Source organism: Coffea arabica, chromosome 10c, assembly GCF_036785885.1.
Source record: "Coffea arabica cultivar ET-39 chromosome 10c, Coffea Arabica ET-39 HiFi, whole genome shotgun sequence".
In the NCBI taxonomy this organism is placed as follows: domain Eukaryota; kingdom Viridiplantae; phylum Streptophyta; class Magnoliopsida; order Gentianales; family Rubiaceae; genus Coffea; species Coffea arabica.
In genome coordinates, this window is record NC_092329.1 from 8,272,081 (window position 1) to 8,290,727 (window position 18,647).

The window sequence follows — 18,647 nt, forward strand, 5'->3', positions numbered from 1 at the left end:
TTAGACCTCCTCCTTCAAAACACACACCCTGCACAGAGTTGCATTCAGCCGGTCATGGAAGTCTGCAATGGATTTCCCACCCGCTATCCTCAGAATTCATCACAATCTTTCTACCTATTACCACCTTCCAAAACAAACGTATCCCTTAGATCAGAAATCATGCCAAAAACAAATAAATTTGGAGTCTTTACACCAATTTCAGTAGGTTCATCGGATCTTATGTTCTTCAATTAGTTAAAACTATAGAAAATTTCTTCTGCTCTATTTCTTGACCATCTCTCCAGAAGCTTAGCAATTCCTTTTCAGAATTCCTTTTCTTCACAACTGGGCTTCAAGAAAAGATAAGTATTTTAGGTTCATAAACACTTTTTTTTTCAAAATCCCACTGCTGTCCCTTCATTTACTAGATGAAATTTTCCCCACTAAGGCTATGTAGACGAATTTGCCTCTCAAAAAGTTGATTTCCGTCTCTTCTAACGGCACAAATACACGGAGTGACCAAAACGATACAGTTTTACGAGTTCAGTGACATTTCGCGCTAATAAAAAAGTTTAGTGATCAGAACCGGCACTTTGAAATAGTTTAGTGACATTTCGCGCAATTCGCTCAAAAGAAAAATCCATGAACAAACCACAAAAGATGTTTTCTCTTTCCCTAAAATCCCAATTCGCTGCTTTCAATAGTTTCTCCTTCTTCATCATGTGCTCAAAAATCCCAAAAATATATTTAGTTTGATCTTTAATTTTTTTTTGGCTACTTATGTGCTGATGAAAGGAAAGAAAGAGACTAACAAGGAAAGTTGATGGGAGCAGATTGATCATATAGCAAAATATGCATAAAAATGATCATTGTGACGGTCCCACGAGCGGAGAAATAGAGTAGTGACGGTAGAAGGAAATTCATTGTTGGAACAAGAGAGTTCCATTAGATCCCCATAGGCAAAAGAACAGTGGCTAGCTTTCAATCTTATACCTCCAGTTCTTATTGGAGCTCCATCAAACAATGACATTTTTGAGGTCTGGTTTTTTATTGCTAGCAATAAAAAAGAAAAATAATTTTAGGTTACAGGGGTACTGTAGGATTTCCGTTAAAATTTGGTGGCATCGTTAATAGTTACAGAGTCAACATCACTTGACTAACTGTGGGAGTGTTTCTGTTATAACTTTATAATACTTAAGGGTGTTCTCGCAGTTTAATCAAACTACAGGGACTGTTTTGTAGTTTGATCAAACCCCAAGGGAGGTAAATGTAATTAATCCTTCTTTTTTCTTTGTTTATGAAAAGGGCATTTTGGGCATTAAACAGGGTAGTCTACATGTTTTGGGCCGTGTCGATTCTGCCAATTTCAAAGCGTGATTTAGGCTAACACGATGCATGGGCCTGCCTTTCATTGTTGTTACTTTTCTTTTTGTTAAAAAAAATTTACTTTTCTTTTTATTAGGGTTAGTTTCATTTATTAATTAAACGAAAATCATAATTTTATCTTATAGTTTTTTGAAGCTAAAATTTTGTCCTATAGTTTGCGTTCATTGTTTTATCTCACTGTTAGCATTCCATCCATGAAATTAGGTCGTGATTGCATATACATATTTTCGATCAATAGTACGTGGCAACTAACTAATGGTCAAAAATGAATTGGGTGGTGCGGAGGAGAAAATATAAGTGAAATATCTTAAATTCGAGACCTTCCACTTACATTTTAAAAAAAACCCAACTTATCAAAGGTAAATTAGCCACTTAAAGGGATTTAATCCCTATAATTAAAAAATTGCAATACTATAAGGATCGATTAGATAACTAGTTTAATCCCCTCCCTTGTAGCCCAAGATAGTATTGGTAGCATAAGATAGTAAACAAAAATTATGTGGTGTGGATTTCTTCATCTATAGTATTAAAAAAAGTCAACAACTAAATCTCATTCCATTTAGAAGAACAAAACTAATGAAAGTCAACTTACTCATATGAAAATGCACACTTCGGTACTTGTTTAGGTAATTAGCTTTTATTGATCCTTGAATGAGCACTCGTTGATAATTAAAAAAATAAATAAAATAAATAAAGTAAGTAAAGTATATAAATATAAGGCAGTGTAATAACTATTAGTGTATGCATTTAAAAAATAGATTGAACGTAATTTAAGTGATTGATTTGGAGCACCCATGTAAAAAATCCTAGTAAAAGCAAATGAAAGTCCTTGTTTTCAAGAGTCAGCTTGGTGATTAATTAGGTAACTAGTTTTATATATACGTTAATTGGCTATATCAAGAGCAAATGACAATCTTTGTCCCAAGATTTATACTTAAATTGGCAATAATAAGAACAAACAAAAGCCTTTGTCTCCAAAATTTAGTCTCGTTTGACAAATGAGTTTTTTTTATATTTGTTTAAAATTTTACTGTAACTTACTGCAGAAATTGTAGAAATTTTTTTTTAAATGGAAAACTTTTTTTTTTCTTTTCTCTCTTCTTCTTCTCCCTTCTCCCTTCCTCCTCCCCCGCCACCTCTCCCTTCTCCCGGCAAGAAATTGCAGTAGAAACAATTTTTTTTTTTTGCTTTATTCTTTCTTTCTTTCTTTTCTCCTTCTCCCTCTCTTCCCTTCCCTTCTCCCCCGCCATCTCTCTTCCCCCTCCCCCTCCCCCTTCCCCAGTCACAATTTGGTTGTGCGACCGGAGAAGGGGGAGCATGGCGGGGAGAGAGAGGGGAGAAGAGAGGTGGCAGGGGAGAGGGGCGGGGAGGGGAAAGGAGGAGGGAGACGGAGAGGGAGAGGGAGAAGAGGGAAAGAAAAGTTTCTCTCTATCGGCGCTAGAAAAGGTGTCGATCAGTGTTGGCCAGCGGCGGAGGTGGTGGTGGATTGAAGTGGGGAAGAAAGAAGAAGAAAGGAATAAGGGAAATGTGTATTTTAAAATGTGTAGTTTAAAAACTTTTGAGAAAATTTTTGAGATTATGTAGTTAAAGTTGTTAAAAAAACTAGTAGAAAACAAGACTTGGACAAAAACTCATTTGGCAAACAAACCCATAAATTGGTATCCAACTCAACTTGCCGAAAGATTAACGAATGATCATGAGGTTTTACCTCAAGATTTTTCGTTTACCCTTTTTCCTAGTAAAACTTTGGAGTATGCATTATAAAAAAAATCTTCAAGCTATCAGAAAACTCATTTTTCTAGTAGATATGGATAAAATTTCTTAAAATTTATATTAAAAAAAAATCATGCCATCTAAACCAGCAATTTCTATTTTTGTGTAGTAATTGAAAAATTAAAATTGAGTACTTTAAGTTAAATATATAACTCAGTCGATGGTTTCTCTTAAATTACCGGTGCCTAATGCATACCCAATATGTGTGCAATCAAAAAAATATATTTACAGTCATATGTTTTAAATAAAATTTTTATTACTGAAGCAAATTTTAATCTTTTAAATATTTTTCATAAAATAATTTTATATTGATAGTTATAAATTATAACTTATAATGTTTAGGGGTAGTTATGTTGAACATATATTTAAATAGTTAAAAGTAAAAATAATTATGAATAATTATAGATAATTAAAATAAAAATAATTTTTATAAGAATAAAAGAGAGAGTTTATAAAGCCGCAATGTTAACTTCAAAGCCTTTTCATATACTATAGATATAACTCTCAGCGTAAGGGTGTCGGCGTACACTATACACAACTACACAACCGTCAAATAACAGGCAAAACCGCGCCATTTACAGCTAATCCCATCTTTCCACAAAAAGTAAGTCATTTCTCCTCCCAATTTCTTCCATCCTCCCCCAATTTCATTCATTTTTCTACTGAACAAGAAATCAAGTCCAACGCCATCGTTGTCAGGGCAGATCTAAACAAATGCGGATGAGGTTGATTTAGTTGCTTTTATCAGGTACCAATTAATTAATCATTTTCGACCCAGATATAAATCTTTCGGATTGGTTGAATAAAATTTATGCATGCTGAATATGAAGAATTCCTGAATAATAGTAGCTAATTGGTTTAGGTGTTTAGGGTTTAAGAATTATGGCAATGGCAATGTCAAGGAGGCCGATAAATCCATCTAGACGAGTTGCAGATATTGGAGGAGCTTCTCCAGTTCCAACCTCACTTCATTCGAAATCTCGATCTTCACCATTTCTATCTCTTGGACTTATTGTCGTGGTAATGTTTATGCTAGATTCATTGTTAATTCTCCATAAATACTTTACTTAGTCTCATTTCTTGTTAAATTTGATTTTTATTTTCAGGGAGCAATCCTTCTTATTGGCTATTTTTATCGTGGCTCAGGTCCGTTCGACTCAGTTTCCATTTGTAACTACTTGGTATTTTCTTTAGTTGATAATTTTTGCGTATAAATTCACCATCCCATAGCCAAAGTAGCTAAGTTTTATTTGGAAAGAAAAAATATGGAGAATGGTGCAGACTTTGGCAGGCCAGATTATACTTCCCTAGCCAGTAGCTGGAACTTATGCTGATTGAAAATCTTGATAGAGTAAGGAATCAATATAATTAAGCGTTATTACTATCAAATAAACAAGTGTGGTTTCTGACCTTTCTGATATCAGTGACTGTTAAAATGTGGTATTTTGTGATTTCCTCTAAAGGCAGAGTGAAATGCCTATACCCTAATTGGAATTCATGAGTCTGTCGTAGTACTAAACCTGGAGATGATTAATACAAATTCAAATCAATCAGGGGTTTCTTAGAATAAGTGAATAAGTGACCTTTGTTAAGGGCACTATACCTTGGACACAAAAGTCAATGCTAATCACTTTTCATCACACACTTCAGTTTTCCTCTTCCTAAATGCTTGGACACAAAAGTACTGTGTTAGAGTCAATGAGCATCTTTTCTTCTTTATGTATCCATATTATTCCTGAGAGCTCTCCCTCATCCATTTCTTGTCTAACATTTGAAATTAATTGTATGTTGCATCCTATTTCCTTATTGAATTTTAACTATATTGCTAAGCATGCCCCTGATACAAACACAACGTATGTTTTGTTTTTCTCCTTTATTTAAATGTGGAACATTAATTTGTTTCCACTATAAGAAATTGTGCCTGATTTTATGGGTTTCGATAGTAAGCTGGAGTATCTACTCTGATGTAGACTATGGAAGGTGCAACTATCTAAGTTGGTACTTGGTTTGCAAAGTTATTTTGACTTTGCAAAGTTATTTGTTTCCACTATGAGAAATTGTGTCTGATTTGATGGGTTTCGATAGTTACTTGGAGTATCTACTATGATGTAGACTATGGAAGGCACAACTATCTAAGTTGGTACTTGGTTTGCAAAGTTATTTTGACTTGCTGCATTTACTACCCACTTGTCTATTCACTGAGAACCTATTTTGCCTGACAGGTGGCTTTGGTCATATAGGAGCTGTCAGCAGGGTTCAAGGTAATTCATCTCTGATTCATTCACTTGAGTTCTGGCTTTATTTGTGTGTCCTGTATAACTTTTTCAATTTGCCAGTCTTGCTGGTTGATACATGGAAGTTAAATGTAGACTTGGCTTACATTATTGACGAGAGTTGAAAGCTTTGGTTGAGACTAGAATTTTGAATTGTCTGTCTCCTAATTCCTAGAAGATCTCGGGGTTATGAAATGGATCTAAAATATGTAAATGGCTCCTTGTTTTGTGCTTGAGGTCCTTGAGTTGTCATCTGATGTTAAATCATGAACCATGAAAATTTTGAGTTCTAGACCTGCTTCTTGTTGGTAACTAACTAGATGATGGGCCGTCTTTATTTTGGGTAAACATTTATACAATTAAACATGTGAAATGATATTGGGAGTGATGCTCTTCAACAACAGAAAATATGCAAGATTGGTTCATTAACTACGAAAACTGTAGCCATAGTGGAGATCTGAGCTTTGCATAATATAAAAACTGCCTAAGTTGTTGAGCTATCATAACAGTTAATCATTTTATCACTTATGCAATTCTCTTGTGATTCACACTATTTAGCATGTTGACTGATTAAATTTTATTTTTGATGCTTAGAGGTGGAGACCCCTATCTGAAATTAATATAGATGTCAGTGTTTGACATGCAGTCTTCCATTTAAAAATCTTGGACTTCTTTATTATGTGCAGGGGATTTCTCATGTACTACAGAGGTTCAACAGGCGATTCCTTTTCTGAAGAAAGCATATGGTGACAGCATGCGCAAGGTGTTGCATATTGGTCCAGATACTTGTTCGGTAGTTTCCGCACTATTAAGAGAGGAGGATACTGAAGCTTGGGGACTGGAGCCATATGATATAGAGGATGCTGATCACAGTTGCAAGAGTCTTGTACATAAGGGTCTTGTTCGTGTGGCTGATATCAAGTTTTCTCTTCCATACAGGGCAAAATCATTTTCTGTTGTGATTGTCTCAGATGCACTGGATTATTTGTCCCCAAAGTATCTGAATAAAACCCTTCCTGAATTGGCAAGGGTTTCAGCTGATGGACTTGTTATTTTCACTGGTAAGTTGAGGTTCTGCTAGATTTCGCTAGTTCCATAGAATTGTTAAATGTTCTGGGAAAGGTCCTTTTTTACTTTTCTACTAAGTTCCCCTTATATTGTTTTTCATCTACCTTTATTATGCTTTACTTTTTACCTTTCCTTTTAGATTGTAAGAAATCTTAATCCTTTTAGGTGAGAATTTTGTGATCCTTGGGAATAATTGGGATAGAAACCAAATGCTGCGATATTGTGCTTATTAGATGAATACAAAATCTGCTATCTTTTAATTTATTTTGAGATTTTTTGCTGAAATCGAAGTCAGTATTTCTTTTCAAGAAGTTTTCTGCAAATATTTTGTTGCCTTTGCTGGTCGTTGGTTGGGATTGTTGCTATTGCTGTCTTTCCTCCTATGTTGATCGTTGTTTAGAAAGATGCAGAAAACAGTCTCATTGCCACTGTCAGTGGAGCATAATTGCCATTATGTTTTATGGAATTAAAGAAACATTACATCAGTTCCGGCAAAGTGCATGCAATTATTTGGGATTGGAAAAGAGAAAGCAGGCTGTGAGACATTTTATGATGACACATATTATCTAACTCTCCACCTGGCTGCATCAGTATTCCCTATTTCTTATATAATCTGATTTTACAACATATCAGGTTTTCCACAGCATCACAAAGCAAAGCCCACGGATAAATCCAAATTAGGGCGATCTGTAAGTATCTTTGTATCCTATGCTACATTTGTTTTAGTATTCATTGTTGTCTATTTTGCTTATGTTCACCTTTTGGAAATAAAATCCATAGTGTCTAAAGTTTACACAACAGAAGGTCATATTCTTTCTGATCAATGTTTGAGCATGTTAATATCGTCTCACACTTGAAGCTTTTTTCAATTAATATCATTGTTATCAATTTTTGGTTGTGTTATTTTTTTCTCTCATGCAAATTATTCCGAGTCATATCCTGATTTCTCAGGGTTTTATAGTATGTTGGCCATAATGTTCATCTGTGCAAATTCAGGTAGATTTTCAGAAACGGCACCATCTGTACAAGTCTTTTTGTTTGTTATGATTGCTGGTTAAGGCTTCAGGTTTAAATAATGTTGTCGCAACACAGATAGAAGCATACAAAATGTGTGTAAGAGTAAAACTGAATATGAGTAGAGAGTTAAGTCTGGAAAATGGTCTTCTGGGCTTGACATATCTAAATGGATTATTAATTTCCTGGGGGAACCACTAAGGTGCTGAATCGCTGGACAATAGCAAATATAAAACAGTGAAAAACGATGTGATTATACAAGGGCATCAAAAAGAGAAACTAAAGACAGTGACTTTGAGCCACCTAATTCCCTCCCTTTGAGGATTACAGAAACAATTGAAAGCTTCTTCAATCTTGTTACGCTTGAAGAACGCAGGCATGTATCATTGAAATTTCAAACATAACATACTTACTAGTTCTTCTCTTTTGCTGGCACAACGCTTACTTTCTCTTATGGAGAAATAAGTATCACAATTCATGATTTGTTTTCAAATTTTGTGTGATGATTTATGTTTAAAATTAGGGACATAACATACTCCAATATATTTTATCTTCTTACTGAGAAAATATTTTATACCTCGTGATGTTGAATCATCAACTTAGGGCTGAAAGAATTTTTCCCCCACTCTTATGATTTTTTTTTTGGGGGCTGTTGGGCATGGGGTGGTTAATAGGCTAAACTAAGGAGCGCAACCTGGTGGGTTCGACATTTTGTTCAGACAAGTTTGGAAGAAAATGAAGCTGCCGTGAAAAAGTTTGAACAAGCTGCGTTGAGAAGATCTTACAAGCCAAGTTGCCAAATATTTCACTTGAAGTCATATCAATAAAGTTTTGGAGTTTTGTCAGCTGAAGTGCCTTTCCAGTTTCCTCGACCCTTAAGTTACAACATTTATTTAGTTCCAAAAGGCCATTGGACCAGTAACTCTTAGAATCGATTTAAACGGTTGAGATCTTTGGGGCATTTATGGACAAAATAGGCCTCTGCTTCGTGATGAAGAGGTTGGATTTCGGCGGATTATTGATCAATTGTAAGCGGGAAATGTAGCTAACATCTGGTAATGCGTACCTATTACTAGATTTCGATGATTAAAGCAGCTTCCTATAGCTTCTCATTACAATGGGCAATGGTCGGATGAGAACATCACGGTCATTGTTCAAAGCATAATCAAATGTTACTGCAGTAATATTAACTGAAAATTGACAGAATCTCTTTTCTTTCTGGTCCTGAAACGGTGTAAAGGATGTTGATTTTTTTACAATGTTCTTCCTTTCATGGATTCTCTTTTGCCGGAATCTACTACAAAATACGAGCCATTGTGAAGTCAGTATTTGTTTACGTACGGGAGGGACATCTAACATGTTTTACAGCATCCATCTTGTCTATAATCTAGCAGAAACACACACACACACATATGGTAAAAATATTTTCTTCGGCAGTTCTATTAGAAATGCTAGAGAGCCTATTGATATTACTGCCTGAATTTGGTTGTAATCCTCATTTGGATTCCTGTAGTTCTTGATTAACAATAATGTTATAACTAAAAAAAAAAAAAAGATTAACATGAGTGTTATCATAGCACAGGACATATGGTTAGGGACATTGATAACTGACCCGAAAGGGCTCCAAAAAGCTTATGACATATACTCAGGAACATTGATAACTAATCCGAAAAGGCTCTAAACAGTTTATGCTTGGGAGAAAGGGTAAATGGATCCGGCCATTTCTTCTCTCTCGTTGCAATTCAGAGAAATTATCTTTAAATTCCAGATAAATGACTGTCTCCTCTTTAAATGATGAGCGACCATATTGTCAACCCATGTTACTGTTCTTCTTGTGCTACTGCTCTCTTTTATGCTAACATTGAATGGATTGAAGTGCCCTCCATGGATGACTTTCACACTGATATGACTTTTCACGTTGATGAGCCACAGAGGCTGGACCTTGCAGCCGTTGTTGGGTCTGATGTGTTGATTATGCTTCGGTGGGGTGGACAGGCATCGCAATTGTCAGCAAGAAACACCACTAAGCTAAAATTCAACACATTTGTCCCTCACATCATGGACTAAATTATCCGTCAACTCCAAATTAAAAAGATGGGGTGATTATTGTGACTAAAGTAAACAACTGAGTTCTTGTGTTTATGCTAGTTATGATATCTTTGACCTACCCAGAGAGAGAGAGAGAGAAAAAAAGAATAGTATAGTTTAGAATTTGTGAGTGAGCCTTAATTTAGTAGTACATTTGATGCATGCAACTTTTAATGCTTTAGGAACGAAGCGAATACTGTCAGTTTAATAAGAGTAGGGAAATGGTTAGTCTTACTCATCGAGTACGTACGAGTATTTGATTGTCATATTCTCCATTTTCCTTTCCCGGTTTCATCATTCCTCTCCCATTTTCCTTACTTTTCATATACTGATGGTTGAAGAAAGAACACCAATGCAATGGAGCCATCAAGCCATCAAGAAAAAGATGTTTGAGCTGTAAGTTCAGCTAGTCAAGTTTACGCTTCATTACTGCCATGTAGATGAAAGACAGGATCCAATTATTGGTTCCATTTGAGCAGCAGAAATTTTATCCACTTACCGCCAATATTATTGAATCTCTGATAGGCCACTCACCCCTTTTGCTTTAAACTGAAATTACACAAAGCACAGCTGATCTTTTGTACTTCTGCTTCCGTGTTTGCCATTTTGGTGAAGGGTTGCGTGGAGGGCGATGGAAGTCAAGTGAAACATGCAACGCATTAAATTTTGGATAGCTAGAGAGAATTTTTGAGTTTCATTATTAACTTCTAGATATATGCTTTCTTTTTATCACATTTCCATGCATGATGATGGTCGACTTGTAAGCTGGTGAAAAAGAAGAACTGGAATTGACAGCCTCCTCTGCCTACTACTCCCAGTCCCAGTTCAAGTTCATCATCAAGTCTTCTATTGCGATTTTTCTGTTCTCACACATGGATGCTGCAGCAAATTGACTGAAATGTACTTTTGGACGGATTGAATACCACCAAAGTCCTACTATATAGTGTGTGTCTTTCATCTTTTTTGACTTTGCGTTTTCCTGATTGTCCTGGTTGAAGCTGTGACCAGTCATGCGTTCCACTTGCAGATTATTATTTTTATTTTTTTCATTCCATCATTGGAGATTTAGTGCTCGTTTTTTCTTTCATTTTTTTTTTTGGGGACTATGATTATTTGCCTCTGCTTTTTCATTGAAATAAATAAATATGTGCACATATTCCGACACAATTTCCGTATACAATCAAGATTCGTAACTTGAAAATTTAGTGGTTGTGAGAGTTCTCAAAACTGTTGCAGAGGCAAGATTTTTGGAGACAAAATTGGATTGGCTTGCATTGTCGATCGCGGGTGAAAAGCAGTTGTTGTTATTATCCGAAAAACGATCTCAAAAGTTATCTGCGGGTTATCATGTTTGCACTCAAATGGCAAATTTTGTTCTTGGGATTGAAACGTGGGCTTAAAGCATTTCGTGGCCATTCTAAAGACACCCATCCGTTCCTATCCAGACTTTCTTAACTTGGAAATTTTATCTGTTACAAATTTAGTAGGCCAATGTTATTTTTTTTCTCTTTGTTCTTTCTCCTCGCCGACAAGTATATATTACTACTTCTTCCGTCCTATATTTTTTGGAATGTCCCAAAATATTTATCATTTTTTTAAAATCAAAATTACTTTTAATCTTTTTTTTTTTCTCTCTAATGTCATCAGCACCTTTAACATCATGAGCACGCCATAATTTTTTTAAAAAAGTCAAAATTTCGAAATGCAACAAATAATTTGAGAAGAGGACTAGAGGAGTAGTATTTTAAGTTAGCGACTACCGAAAGGTAGTTTCCATCCTTTCCTTAACTTAGTCACACCCACCTACCCAAAATACAGAGAGCTTAGGGGTGGGGTAAGGAGGCAGGGGGGAGAGGGGGATTAGATGTCAATGGAATAAGCAATGTGCTCCCAAAGCTTCATCTTCAGGGATGGGGTGCCGGCCTTTTTGGTGAAGCACGAATCATGGCCTAACATGCATATCATGTCGTATGTTACATTATACAATATCTTGCAGGTCCCCAAAAGGATCCAACTGATTTGTTCAAAATTAGTGGAGGATAACCTTAAACGCGGAAAACATTACTATATCTACAATTTAATTTGCTTTTCATCACTATATACAAAAAATAATTTCAAATATTGCATCATAATGTTATATATTTTTCTTTTTTCTTTTTTTAATTTGGTGGGATAGACCTATTGATATTTGAATGAATAGTATGCGTATTTTCAAATGTAGCAAAGCGAAAGAAAAGAATTTAGCAACATGGAATCCAATCCACCGGCCATCAATACTCATATATGGATGTTCTTTGACTCAAATATGATAGAGCACAAGAATCTGAAGATTTTCTAGTAGATTTTTTTTTTTGGCTAGTTTCCAGAAAATGATGTTCTACAGTTGCAAAGAGGAAAAAGGACGTTTTCTTTCTGAAAAGCAAGGAAATTATGCAGTGCTATATTATATATGCCATCAATATGCATTAGGTGTTACAAATATATAGGGGGAAAGGAGAAATATCAATAGGTTTTCCTGCTCTCTCTTATTCCAGTACTCACATGATTACGAATTTGTACTACTGCTGAATGACTAAAGATTTTACAATGTATAGCCATAAGGCAGCATGCAGTTGTAAATCTTTTGCGGGGTGTAACCTTTTGGTTTGGCTAGGTAAAGCTGGAAATAAATTGACCACAAAAGAAAAAAAAAAGATGGAATTGAATTTCACAAGTTGAGACTTGCCACATCTATCAGTGGCTATTTTTCCTGTCTTTCAGACACAAAAGTGCATATGAGAAATGGCAGACATGCAACTGACATAAAACTTTAGAACCAGAAGAGGAATGGATAGTTGTATGGGACAAAGTGACTCTCATAAGGGTTGCAGTTCTACGCTCTAGCAAATGCTTTTCGAAAGGATTTTCTTTTTTTTTTTTTTTTTGAAGTCTCTTCCAATGTATGGAAAGCCAAACAAGACTACCCAGGTTGTGGTCATGGACCACCTTGGTTTGGGTTTTGGCAGGACACGTAGTAGAACAATTGCTACATCAACAGACAGGAAATGCATAATATGAGCGCTGTCTCTCCTTCCTGTACTCTTGAAAATTTGCATGGCTTTTCTACCCCCCAAAAAGATTTTTCTTTTTGTTGTTGTTGTTGTATGCCTTTCAAATTCACTGCAAGCAATGATGATGTCTATTTGTTTTATTTCTCTCTTTCTTGTTCTTCTCAGAATTTGTGGTTGAGGATCGGATCCAATACGAGTAGTTGAAAGTAGTAAGGATCAGGGACGAAAATAGGTTCCTTTGGTTGGAACATCAATTTCTTCATTCCAAATGAAGAAACTGTTTTTCTTTAAGTGTCCACTTACGGAAAAATATAGAGTCTAAATTCCGTAGTTTCTTAATCTCTTATGAAGTCACCAAGCTACTGTTCACATTTCATCTTAAAACTAACAAGAGATTCATTGCATTAAAAATTTAAATGGGACGCTACCCATTATATATCAATCAATCAAAAATATTTCTAGAGGGTATACAGCTGTGTATCAGGGCAATTACTAAGCTGGCTGTGGCAGTGTGAAACAAGTACTAAATGATTGATATTAGAAAGAGTTACCATTGTACTGCATGGAATTTAGATACCATTCAAATTCCAAAAGGAGGAATTGTATTGTTGCAGAAACTTTTTCAAGTCCTGACTTGACATCCTGTTGGTACAAACGTGCAAGCTAACGCCATAAACCAGGTGACCTTGAGAACTTAAGTTGATGGCAAAGGACCTAGGCAGGTATGATGATGGTCTGAAGCAATCATGTTTGATTATTGTACTTTATTAATATGGAATTTACTTATGCATAGACGTTTTATAAGATCTGGTGTATTCACACAAAATTCACGCATTTAACAGGTTACCTTAAACTGCAAAAATTCCTTCCACTGATGTTACCGGACAGCTCATTTCATGAAAGTTATGTACTCGGGTAACATGGTACTGCGCAGATGTTCATACACCCGACTTTGTCAATATACTTAGGATATTATTGCTTTAATTTGGCTTAGTACTGGCGGATATTCAGTTTTAGATCGATAACGAATTCTACCTGATATATATAAAGATTCTTTGCTGTATTGAAGACGCATACGAGTTTGCAGAAACTTTCTCAAGTTCATAATCCGGTCCAGATTTGTAAGTAAAAAAATTACGGGTTTGTTTGGATAGAATATTATTTAAAATATTATTTGGAATAATTACTATAGCACTTTTTTATGATGTGATATATGTGAGATAAAGTGGTGATTAGAAATATAAAAAAGTAATTAAGTTAGAAAATGTGTGGTATGCACGTTGTTTCTTGGTAGATGAATTTATGTCTTCTTTAGTACCATCGCACCATGCACAGAAATCAGATCCAAAGAATTTCCTCTCATTGTGTACCTATGTATTAGTTTGAAGGGATACATGATATGCTAGGAGAATAGGCTGAATCCATCCCAATCTCCTTCCCCCACAACAACCCAAAAAAAAAAAAAAAGATACATGATATGCTAGGAGAATAGACTGAATCCATCGCCACCCCCCCCCCCCCCCCCCCGGCCCCCAACAACCCAGAAAAAAGAAAAGTGAAAAAGGAAGAAGAAATTAAATTTGCAGACTGCAAATTTCCATCTCTTTCCGTTTAGGGACCCGCAGGGAGGAATGAAGGACTTGAGTCTTCATATCATTTAATCACCATGGACCCGAGAAGTGATCTATATATATATTTTTTCTGATTTTTTATATATCATTTTATCGTAAAATACCAAAACTGAACCATTTATTGGTCGGACAACAATTTTGATCTGTTTGGTCAAAGAAATAATGAACACCGTCCACTACATCCACAATACCATGTTATTCTTTGTTTATTCTCACGGATGGATCCTATAAATGAGTGCCAATGTTGCAATCAAACCCTACTCGACTCACAATCGTTTCTCTTCTAGCTCTGCATTTGTTTCTTCACTTGAGTTCAAAACAAACTGGTAGACTTTGATAAACGAGCATGGAAATGTTGTCCAAGAAAGCTACATGCAAATCGCATGGGCAAGACTCTTCCTACTTCCTGGGATGGCAGGAGTACGAGAAAAATCCGTTCAATGAGGATACAAATCCATTGGGGATCATTCAGATGGGACTAGCAGAAAATCAGGTATGTAAAACCATAATTCTGTCACAATTACTGGAAAGGAGACTAAAAAATAGAAAATTTCATGTGTATTATATGGCCAATTTTTTTTCCTTTTAATTATTTTGGTGAAGTATTATATAACTACAGTTCTGAATTCGTTGAATAAAAAGGAATGGAATTTAAGCACAGTATGACGTACGAAATACATTCCAACCATGCATGCTTCCGAGTGCCATCTGTTGTATGTGGAATCTGCTAAATTTCCAACCTTACCAGCACACAAATGGAATATACTCTTCGGAAATGTCTGACCACAAAATGTTAAAATATGAATTTTCTTTGAGAACCAATGTTAATTGAGAGCAATTTTCCATGCATGTGACATGTCGTACTTAATTCCCTTTTTCTTTCTCTGTCTCTAATTGCAGCTCTCTTTCGACCTTCTTGAATCATGGTTGGCAAGAAATCCAGATGCTACAATGTTTGGAAGCAATGGAGGATCCATATTCAAAGAACTGGCGCTTTTTCAAGATTATCATGGCTTGCAAACTTTCAAGACTGTAATGATTATCATTTCACCACATTTATGATTAATGTGCTATGTACTTTGTTCCACTGTACCAGATTGTTTGTCTAAAACTAGGCTCCGCCATTCTCAGGAGTTGGTTGAATTTATGGCCGAGATCAGACGGAATAAGGTAAGATTTGACCCGCAAAAACTCGTACTCACAGCTGGTGCAACTTCAGCAAATGAGACTCTCATGTTTTGCCTTGCCGAACCTGGCGAAGCTTTTCTTATCCCTACGCCTTACTATCCCGGGTAATGTCGTCAAACAAGCCAAGAGCTTTTTTGCAGGAAAATGATTCAGCCAGTTCCACCTATCAACTGTTTTTTTAACCCCTTCCTTTTTTCCTTATGGTCAGGTTCGATAGAGATCTTAAATGGCGAACCGGGGTCAAAATTGTTCCTATACATTGCTCTAGCTTGAATGGTTTCAGAATTACCAAGGCTGCCCTGGACGAAGCCTATGATGAAGCGCTAAAACTTAATTTAAGAGTGAAAGGGGTGTTTATCACTAACCCTTCGAATCCATTGGGCACGACCATGAATCAAGACGAATTTAATCATGTCATCAGCTTTGCGGTGTCCAAAAATATTCATATAGTTAGTGATGAAATATATGCTGGAACAGTTTTTGATTCCTCAAAATTCACAAGCATCATAGAAGCTATAATGGACCGGACCCTGGAAAAAACCGATATCTGGAGCCGAATTCATGTAGTTTCTAGCCTGTCAAAGGATTTAGGCCTGCCTGGATTCAGAATTGGTATGATTTATTCCAATAATGAAACGCTAATAGCTGCTGCTACAAAAATGTCAAGCTTTGGACTTGTTTCCTCCCAAACTCAATACCTACTTTCCAAACTTCTTGGAGACAAAAAGTTTACCAGGCACTACATCCAGGAGAATCAGAGGCGGCTTAAAAAGAGACAACAGGTGCTGGTCTCCGGCCTTCAAAGTTATGGGATCCCATGCCTAAAAAGCAATGCTGGATTATTTTGTTGGGTAGACATGAGAAATTTACTGAGTTCAAATGCATTCGAGGCTGAGATGGAGCTTTGGAAGAAGATTCTTTATGAGGTTGGCTTAAACATCTCTCCTGGATCTTCTTGCCACTGTACTGAACCTGGTTGGTTTCGTGTTTGCTTTGCAAACATGTCACAAGAAACATTAAACCTTTCGATTCATCGACTCCAGGCATTTGTCACTTCCAATGGAGATGGAAATTATCAGAATCAGAAGCTGTCCACAAGAATCTCTAGAAGAAATTCACTAGTGGTTAGCTGATCATTTTTCGTCAGTTGGGGTCTTGGTAATACTGCATGAACATGTTACATGCTTGTATTTTTTGTAAATTTCTGGGTTAATTTCACATACCTCCCCTGAGGTTTTTCACAATTGCAGAAAGCTCCCCTCAAGTTTTAAAAATTACACCTACATCCTCTATTTTCACTATTTAAGTAACATTCTAGGCCCAAAAGACTATACTTTTTTCAAAATTCCTATAATACCCTTGAGTTATAATTCACAACCAAATGATTCACAGTCTCTATTTCATTTATCTTTACTTGCTATCACTATTACCTACCCATCAACATCTAAATCACCATTAAATAAATATTTATCTTTGCTCTAATGTTCCTCTTTTACCTAAAATTTTTATATGCAAGCTATTATATCAACTATAAACGCTACATCAGATACCCAAAAACTTACCTACAATCTCATATCAATATTAGATTTTACTTAATACATAATAATATTCATCAATATCACTAAATTTCAATTCCATGACTGCCACCTTTTTAACACAAAATAATTTAAACCATCACTACTAATATCAATATCCAATATATTCCATTGGCACAGAGTTCAAAATCAATCAAATTCTCTCTATAGGAATAATATCAATAATTGTAAATCAAAAATAGAAACATAATACAGTTATAAATATATACCAAGAACAATTTTTTTTTCATGGCAACCATAACAGTATAACCTATATTTAGTTCCTATTTCACTTCGTATCTTTAATTTTTATTTTTTATCATTGTCACTATCTTCATCTCTATCTAGTTTGGTAATGAAATTAGTACTCAATTTGTCATTTGACAATTTCAATTTGTTAATGCCTATAAAAAATTGGCAACAAAAATGGAGGCAAGGAAACTATTTAATGATAATGGAAAATTCTCGGAATAGATACCAAGACATGTAAGTATTGATGGTTTGGTGTGAATGGTAATTTTACTGCCGGTGATAGTACACATTTGGTTGATAATAATAAACGAATGGGTTTGAAAGAAAAATAAATGCAGGAGGAAGATAATAGATAGTTAAATAAGAAAAATTGTAGTTTGAATTATTGGTTGATAATAGATGAGAGAGCTTTAATATTTAAAAGAGTTTTTCAATGAGCTGACAATTAATGAAGGGCATTATTATCTTTTTATCACACCAAAGGAGATTTTCATAATTATGTAAATATCAAGGGAGCCAAATGAAATTATTAAAATTTTAGAGGAGGTTTCTGAAATTATCCCTAAATTTTATTTTCTAGTAGTTATCAATAATGTACATAAGAAAATAGCAGAAGAAGCTGCCTTGTTCGACTCAATGATTATGATGGACCATGACTTGTTGGTAATAGTACAGCCATGAGATCCGAGTAGCAATTTCTACTTGGTGACTTCATGTTTCTTATGTACAAGAATAATTGAAGATATCAGAAGAACTTCGCGGTGGATGATTCCTATTGGGCATCTCGTTTCCATGTGTGTCACGATTGCAATTTATTCTCTTGGGTATATATCTTCTTCTTTTAGGAAGAAAGTGAACTGCACAACTCTTTGTTTGTTACAAGTCAAATACAAATTCAACTACGCCACGACAGCATATGACTTTGTAAGAAAAATAAGTAAATCTATCCCTTAAAGAACCATAATTATAATCCTTAAAGAAAAAAAACATTAGAACCAGGTACATATCGGTGTGTTACACTAGGAGGACCGATGGATTGGGTGGTTTAGGGAAAGAAGATTAATTATTACATTGAGAGGAGGGATGAACTGAGTGGTTTAGAAAAAGAAGTGTAAGTGATAAGTTTCGAGTTAGACCCCATTCCACTAAAAAAAATTAGATTAATTATTATCTACAATTACTGGGATGTATGAGAGACTTTTAGATATAATAGAATATAAAAGTGGAACCCAGACACATTTTCAGTGGAGGCACAAATAAAAGAAAAACCTTTTTACTTTTGTAAATAGATGCATACAATTTTCTATAACCTATTGGAAAAAAATTGTATTAATCCTAAACATGTTTTCAAACAATCCTTTCATATCACAT

The 18,647-nt window shown here is 35.3% G+C and overlaps 2 protein-coding genes across 8 annotated transcripts; both read left to right on the top strand.

The window, feature by feature from the left end:
• Positions 1-3,633: 3,633 nt before the first annotated feature.
• Positions 3,634-8,778, top strand: LOC113714769 (probable pectin methylesterase CGR3). Of its 7 annotated transcripts, none has more exons than XM_027238834.2 (8): positions 3,634-3,742; positions 3,843-3,886; positions 4,009-4,158; positions 4,245-4,284; positions 5,361-5,399; positions 6,098-6,472; positions 7,113-7,168; positions 8,168-8,533. In XM_027238834.2, exons 3-8 carry the CDS (start codon positions 4,021-4,023, stop codon positions 8,318-8,320), a joined length of 801 nt encoding a protein of 266 aa, XP_027094635.2. In that variant the 5' UTR covers positions 3,634-3,742; positions 3,843-3,886; positions 4,009-4,020; the 3' UTR covers positions 8,321-8,533. The 7 variants fall into 7 exon arrangements, with proteins under 7 accessions (XP_027094635.2, XP_027094633.2, XP_027094636.2 ...); XM_027238832.2 differs by having other exon boundaries at positions 3,642-3,742; positions 4,001-4,158; XM_027238835.2 differs by having other exon boundaries at positions 3,661-3,742; positions 3,838-3,886.
• Positions 8,779-14,525: 5,747 nt separating this feature from the next.
• LOC113715069 (1-aminocyclopropane-1-carboxylate synthase 3-like) lies at positions 14,526-16,722 on the top strand. Its single transcript, XM_027239222.2, has 4 exons — positions 14,526-14,755; positions 15,163-15,294; positions 15,394-15,554; positions 15,659-16,722. The coding sequence occupies exons 1-4, from the start codon at positions 14,609-14,611 to the stop codon at positions 16,581-16,583; spliced, it is 1,365 nt and encodes a 454-aa protein (XP_027095023.2). The 5' UTR covers positions 14,526-14,608; the 3' UTR covers positions 16,584-16,722.
• The last annotated feature ends 1,925 nt before the right edge of the window (positions 16,723-18,647 follow it).